The 7,639-nt window shown below is 42.0% G+C and overlaps 1 protein-coding gene across 3 annotated transcripts in view; it reads left to right on the forward strand.

The window, feature by feature from the left end:
• Window positions 1–6,767, forward strand: part of LOC107295368 (endoplasmic reticulum membrane sensor NFE2L1) — a 12,892-nt gene extending 6,125 nt beyond the window's left edge. The window contains exons 1-3 of one of the 3 annotated variants that reach the window (XR_001549062.2): window positions 1,748–1,811; window positions 3,329–3,337; window positions 6,515–6,767. Coding sequence is in view for 1 of the 3 variants with exons in the window: in XM_015824682.1 (XP_015680168.1) it covers window positions 1,650–1,811; window positions 3,329–4,639 (1,473 nt within the window). In the remaining 2 variants the exon portion in view is untranslated. Of the gene's footprint in view, window positions 1–1,649; window positions 1,812–3,328; window positions 4,938–6,514 lie in introns of those variants that run through there. The other 2 variants (XM_015824682.1, XR_001549061.2) reach the window with 2 other exon arrangements.
• The last annotated feature ends 872 nt before the right edge of the window (window positions 6,768–7,639 follow it).

Genomic DNA, 7,639 nt, shown 5'->3' on the forward strand with positions numbered 1-7,639 from the left:
GGAGTGATTAAATATCATATAGATTTTGAGTAGATATATTGTTTTTACTTATTGCCTTATTAGAGTTAAAGTAGGTATATATTGATAGTATTATATTTGTTTAGTTAAATGGTAATTTAGATATGGAATGGGATGTGTTTCAATCCTGTATTTGGTTCCGGGAAGCTCAGGGGGGGAAGGGGATTAGGGGTAAAAAAAATTGATGTATTTACATGTTATAGGTAAATAATAATTGTATTGATAAGAGGAGATGCTCGGCTGGTATCCCAAATTGCACTCAAGGAGGTGGTCAGGAAGGGAGGGGATGTAGAAGTGGGAAGGAGGAAGGAGGAGAGGTTGTGGGTCAGAGGGAGGAAGGAAAGGAAAGTGGATGAGGGCGGAGGCAAGGCGGGGACTGCCGAGCGTTTCCGACAATGTATTGATTTGGATTGTTTTTTATGCTTGCGTATACAAATGCATCATATTACTTATTGTTTAATTATAAAAATCAATAAAAATTTTATTAAAAAAAAATAGTTCTGCTTTCTCCCTGTTGCTTGTCACCTTCTTGCCACTTTCCCCCACTAATGGACCAATCATTTCCTTAACTTTTTTCTTGTTTTTTACATGTTGAAAGAAGCTTTTTTTTGTTATTTTTTACTTTTGTCGCAAGCCTTAGTTCATTTTGAGCCTTAGCTTTCCTCACTTCATCTTTGCAGGTTCGGGCTATTTGCTGATATTCTGCCTTAGTTATGTGCCCCTCTTTCCACTTTTTATACTTGTCCTTTTTATCTTTCAATTTATCAGAGTTCTTTATGCAGCTATGCTGGTTTCTTTTGAGAGCTGTTATTTTTCTTCTTTGTTGGTATTGTGCTAGACTGGGCTTTTATTATCTCACTTTTCAAAATTTCCCAAGCTTCTTGAGTTGTTTTCCCCTTGAGGATTCTCATCCATGGAATCCTTCCCAAGCCCTCTCTAAATTTATTGAAATTAGCTCTCTTAAAGTGCAAGACTCTAGTTTGACTGTGTTCTATTGCTTGTGCTTCCATAATATTGAATTCCAATATTGCATGATCACTTCCTCCCAAGGTTCCTGTGGCTTCAACACCTTCTATCATTTCATCTCTGTTAGTGAGAATTAGATCCAATATGGCTAATCCCCTAGTTCCCTTCTCTACTTTTTGGCAGACAAAGTTGTCTGCTAGGTTTGTCAGGAATCTGTTTGATCTTCCACTTGGTGCAGAGTTTGTCTCCCAGTTGATGTCAGGGTAATTAAAGTCCCCCATTACTATTGTGATGTGCTTCCTACATACCTTAGTTAGCTGACTAGCAAAAAGTTCCATCTATTTCCTCTGTTCGGTTGTGTGGCCTATAGTATACACCTATGGCAATGTCATTTTCCACCCTTTTATATTGACCCAAATATCCATCCACAAGATTTCTGTGAAGGAATATAATGTACAGTATTTTGTTATCTATTCATGTATTTATAATGTGTGAAATACGTTTAAGTAAATAATAAAACTTGAGAAAGAGGATGGACTGCCACAGCATGTGGCAAAAGCTTAAGAACCTCTAAAGTTCATACATTGAAAGGAAAGAAAAACGATTTCTTACTGTTTTCATGCCACCTAGACACCATTAATTCACCCTGATATGTTTTGTTTTAGTTTCCAGCTGCAGATGTTTCCAGCCTAACTGACTCTCAGCCAAATGAGAGTGGCCCTTCTGTCATTTCAGATGGGCTCCTGGCTCCCCTTCTGACAGAGGCAGAGTTGCCCTTTGATCTGGAGCAGCAGTGGCAGGACCTCATGTCTATCATGGAAACACAGGTGAGGAAAGACAGGTTTCTCCAGATGTTGCTTTTTCCAGGACCAATACTATAGGACAATATCCTATGACTGCTGGATTTAGCATTCCTCTTTGTCCTGCTTTCATTAGTTTCATACAACCCATAGTTATAGTCCTAGAAGTCTCTTCAGTGGAAGAAAGTTGGGTATTCCCATACACATAATTCCAGCTTTCAGTTTGCCTCAGAAACTTCAATCATTGATATTGCATGTTGTTTTGCAAGGCTTCAGTCAAATGTAAAACAGGACATTTTATTTTCTTTGAAGTATCTAACAGAATAACAGAGTTGGAAGGGACCTTGGAGGTCTTCTAGTCCAACCCCCTGCTCAAGCAGGAGACCCTATACAATTTCAGACAAGTGGCTGTCTAGTCTCTTCTTAAAAACCTCCAGTGATGGAGCATCCACGATTTCTGAAGGCAAGTTGTTCTACTGATTAATTGTTCTAACTGTCAGGAAATTTCTCCTTAGTTCTAGGTTGCTTCTTTCCTTGATTAGTTTCCATCCATTGCTTCATGTCCTGCCTTCAGGGGCTTTGGAAAATAAGTTGACCCCTTTGTGACAGTATCTGTAATGTAGAGGAGTCTCTTTACTCCTGCTAGGACTTTTTTTGTGGCATTTGGTAGGAGTATAGAATGGAACATTCATCACAAAGGGACAAATGCAAAATTCTGTAGAGTTGGAATTTTCCTAAAACCATCTTGTTGAATATACTCCTCAAAATCAGAAAAATGTGTGGCACCAAATGATTACCAGCAAGATAGTAAATCAGAGAACACCTAAACCACTTACTAGAGGGGAAATCCAAACAATCCGCAGGATTCTAATAATCCAGTGCAACCTGGGGACAATTTTTTCTTATGCACAACCGTGCAACATGTCTGTACTCCTCCCTGTCATAGTGTTTCCCTTATATAACAGGTAATTACCCACCTCCTGCTTTTTTATTTTGCCAAAAGCTTTGTGGCTGGAGGAGAGAATTGGGTAGGATACTGCATTTTATGTAGAAAATAGCCTTGAGGGAAAACAATAGCTAGGTCATCCTAGATGCTTTCCTGATGGTTCAAGGACAGTAACTAATAAGATTGTTATCTAAGAACAAGGTATTTAATTTCTGATTTGTTTACAGTGAACCCCATATCTGAATTTTTTGTCCATTTGCATGGATGAGGAGACTACTATAAATGTTAATGTGTATGTTTCCAGGCCAATGTGCCCAGAATACAAGATACTAGGTTCGGGATGGCCAGTATACTCCCCCTACTACCTTCTATGCCCCCTATCTACTCTGGAGGATTGGAGGGTCTACTGGATCAGATTTTGTATGTGAGTTAAGCCTTGTAAGCAGAAGGGGTAATTTGATCCTCCAATAGTATCCATTCTGCTAGTGGAAGTATAATTCATTTTTACTCTTTTCTTTGGACTCTTATTTTTTAAGTTGTTGGTTGAATTGGGCAATACTGAGAACTGCAGAATCTAAAAAGGGTCTTTCCTTTGCAGAGCATGGAGGTAAACAGCACAACTGTAGAAACTCTATACAACAGCTCAAGTGAAAATCTTCTGACAGCCAACTATAGCCTTGCTCCATCCACCCCTATTAACCATAATGTCAGCCTGCATCAGGCATCGCTGGTTGGCTGCACACAAGACTTCCCTTCCCTATTCAGCTCTGAAATTGAAAGTCCCTCAGTGGCTGGTGGCTCAGCTTTGTTGCAACTGGTTCCTGATAACTCCACTGACTTCAACACCGCATTTGGCTCTACCAACCTAAGTGGAATCTTTTTTCCTCCCCAGTTAAACTGCACTGTAAATGAAACATCTGGGTCTGAACTCCCAGATCCTCTTGGAGGGCTCCTGGATGAAGCCATGCTAGATGAGATTAGTTTAATGGATTTGGCTATTGAAGAAGGCTTCAACCCAGTGCAGGCATCCTGCTTGGAAGAGGAATTTGATTCAGATTCAGGGCTCTCCCTGGATTCAAGTCACAGTCCTGCTTCTCTCAGCAGCTCAGAAGCATTATCATCCTCTTCATCCTCTTCCTCCTTTTCTGAGGAAGGAGCTGTAGGCTACAATTCTGATACTGAAAATGTGGACTTTGAAGATGCAGAAAGAGCTGTTGGGTATCAGCCAGAATATAGCAAGTTCTGTCGGATGAGCTACCAGAATCCTCCTCAATTGCAGTACCTGCCTTATCTTGAGCATGTGGGTCATAATCACACATACAACATGGCCCCCAGGACCTTAGACACTGATGATCCCCAGCCAGCTAGTGTGGGAAAGAAGAGTTCCAAAGAGAAGCAAGCAGATTTTATAGATAAGCAGATGAGCAGAGATGAACATAGAGCCCGAGCCATGAAGATTCCTTTTCCCAATGAAAAGATCATCAATTTGCCAGTAGAGGAATTCAATGAACTCCTGTCCAAGTATCAGTTGAGTGAAGCACAGCTGATCCTAATCCGTGACATTCGTAGAAGGGGTAAGAATAAGATGGCAGCCCAGAATTGTCGTAAGAGAAAACTGGACACTATACTCAATCTGGAGCGGGATGTAGACGATTTGCAGAGAGACAAATCAAAGCTGCTCAGGGAGAAGGTGGAATTTCTCAGGTCCATCCGCCAGATGAAGCAAAAAATGCAGACCCTCTACCAGGAAGTATTTGGCCATCTGCGTGATGAGAATGGCCAGCCCTATTCCCCAAATCAGTATATTCTACAGCATGCCAGTGATGGCAGTGTTATTCTAATATCACGTTCCTTGGCTAACCAGCAGGGGTGGTGTCAAGAGAGGAAACAAAAAGACAGGAGGAAGTGACAGATGTTGAATATCATTTGGAAAGCATAAAACTTGCTGAATCTGCAACTTCGAGAAAGGCTGAGCCCAGAAGAATTTGGAGGAACTTTCATGCCTTCTTATCTAATATATCTTCTCAAATCATGCTTGCTTCCAGCCAGTGTATAGGAGCATACTGCTGGGCAGGGGGCCTACAAGTCTTGAGAGGTGGAATGGCAAAGCATGTTGGGAAAGACCTGTGCTTCCAGACGCCTCAAACCAATTGAACATATAAGAGTGTGAATTAGCTGGCATAATGTGTGTGTGGGGAGGGGGGAAATCTCAGCAGAGGGTAGAAAATTTGAATTGTTGAAACTGCCTTTTTTTGTAAAGGAAAAAAAGTTAAATAGATAGATTGAGGAGACCTAAGTGTTTTTTTTCTTTGACTTTCCAAGTCTTGGGTATTTCAGATAGCTGGTTGGATTTTTTTTAACTAGTTTGACACAGCTCAAAACCATGCCTAAATCTGAATACTTAGCCATGATCTCTTTGTAGATCTGTATGTACGTAACTACAGAGGGAGCACAGAAAATTGATTGTACTTAGGAGAGAAGAGAAAAATTTTCCCTCAAGCTAAAAGCAAGTGTTTTCCATTCAAGGAATTTATATATACTGCCAATTTGAAGGTCAGCATTTATCATAAACATTTGGCAGGGTAGGAGTGGAAAGGGTTAATAGAATTACTATCCTAATGTATCTTAATCATTCCCTCATCAATTGAAAACTTTGTTAAATATGTCCCTTGTGCACAGTGAGGAGCCTGCATTAATTCTGGGCAACTATCAAGATGCATTACAATGTGATGGCACATGGTAAAATTGCATAATACAAAATTGTAGTCTTCAATTTAGTATCCCATTGATTGGCTTAGAGCAGGGGTGTCAAACTGCCGGCTCACGGGCCGGATGCATCATAGCAAAACCACGCCCACCCCATTGCCGTCAATGGCAAAAAAGTTGCAATACGTCATGACATGTCACGTGATGTTGCAAGTTTGACACACCTGGCTTAGAGAGACTGCTTTGGGTGATGGGAAGTATAGGGCCAAAGGTGTAGATCTAGAGTCCGCAAGGCATGTGACCATCACCATTTGGTCTACAGCACAGCTGGTTTCACTTCTGTTAAGTGGGCATGCTTGTGTTGAGATCCATCTACAGCAAGTCTCTTTTTGAATGGGCAGTTTGATTTTAATTTATTATGGTTTGTGTTCCTGTGTTGTTTCCCTTCCCCTATAGGGCTATAGAATGAACTTGAGTATGTATATAGCAGACATGTCAAACTCGCGACATCACGTGACGTTGCGAGACGTATCGGGACTATTTTGCCATTGCCGGCAATGGGGTGGGCGCAGCTCCGGTATGATGAAACCGGCCCGTGGGCCGGCAGTTTGACACCCCTGGTATATAGGAAAGAAGGGTAGTACTTCCCCTCAAAATCAAAGCTACTGAAGGTTCTTTTTGCCATAAAGACTCAATGTGTTAACTGATTCCACAGCTGGCTTCCCTTCTGTCCTTGGGTGTCATTCCAACTTCCCTCTTCCCCCCCATTGAAAGAAAATAAGGCGAAGGGTGAGGGTAGTGCCTTGAACACAGCTAGCCTCAAACTCCAAGGCCACCCCTGAAGCGGTTAACTTGCAGTATAGCACAGCTGGGAGTATTACTGACGACCAGCAACTGTAGAGCTAAAATGGCTTTGGTTTTTTCCCCAGCCACTCAGTCCTGTGTATGTGATGATGTGAGAGGGCATAACACTGAAATGGGCATCTTCTGGAGGATTGTAGAGATATTATGCATTGTTTAATTGGTATAAAGCAATGTTTGCAAACATGAGTTATTTTTTTGCCTTGACTTTTTCCAGGAAAAATACATGAGTGGATAAGAAGTAAATTTATGGAGTCTTCATTTCTCCTGCTTTTGGAATGAACAGCATGAAACTTGAAGCACAAAATGTGTTGGAGCTGTGACTAGTTGTTGGATGTGTAGGATGGAGCTCTGTTGTGTGCATATGTTAATTTATTTCTGAGGTTTTATTTTGAATGGTTTCTATGATCTATTGAGAAAGTGAGGAAAGAATGCAAGCACAGGACAAAAATAAAATGGCTTATTCACTATTTGAAAATTGGTTTTGTCTTCTTTACCCAGGACTAAACCCCCACTATATGTTTATAGCATTGCTCTGATTACTCTTCTGTAGGCTGATGGAACTCTGCTTCCTTAAATTAAAAGACATTGTCATAATGAATACACAAATGGCTATTAGCTGTGACAATAGTATATAGTGCCTCCATGTAGTTATTAAAACTCCTTTTGTGAAGCTACTGTTGTATACCTTAAGGCAGTGGTGGCGAACCTATGGCACGCGTGCCAGAGGCGGCACTCAGAGCCCTCTCTGTGGGCACACTTGCCATTGCCCCAGCCTTGCCTCCCCCCGTGACCCCCTCCTCACCAGCAGCCCCCCTGGAGGAGAATCACCCCCGAGCGTGGCCCATGCGGAGCAGCGCAGCCAAGAACATGGCAGCCAGGCAGCATAGACAAGAATCTGGCCTCACGCCACATCGTGCACAGTTGATGCTGCGGGGCGCGGGCAGAGGGCGTGGCCGCCATGGCGCTGCTGGGCTGCCTGGGTGATCTGCGGCAGGCCCTGGAGGCGGTGAGTGGCCCTGCGGGCAGGCGGGGTGGGGGCGGGGCAGGGGGTGGAACAGGGGCAGGGCCAGTTTTTGGGCTCTCGGTCTCTAAAAGGTTCGCCATCACTGCCTTAAGGCCATGAATGAGGAAGAAGCATATATACATACTCAGATCTCCTTATATAGACTAGTTTGAGATATTTTCCTTTAGCAAATTGTGTAAAGCAATGTGTGATGCTTTCTTGTACAAAGAGATAACTACTACACAGGCATACAAGAAAAGTAGAAAGAAGCAGGTTTGGCTGGAGCAACATATTGAAACGCTTCTTTTTTTTTTTTTCAATAAAATTTTATTATTT

Source organism: Protobothrops mucrosquamatus, unplaced genomic scaffold, assembly GCF_001527695.2.
Source record: "Protobothrops mucrosquamatus isolate PMUCROS unplaced genomic scaffold, P.Mucros_1.0 scaffold2322, whole genome shotgun sequence".
Lineage (NCBI taxonomy): Eukaryota > Metazoa > Chordata > Lepidosauria > Squamata > Viperidae > Protobothrops > Protobothrops mucrosquamatus.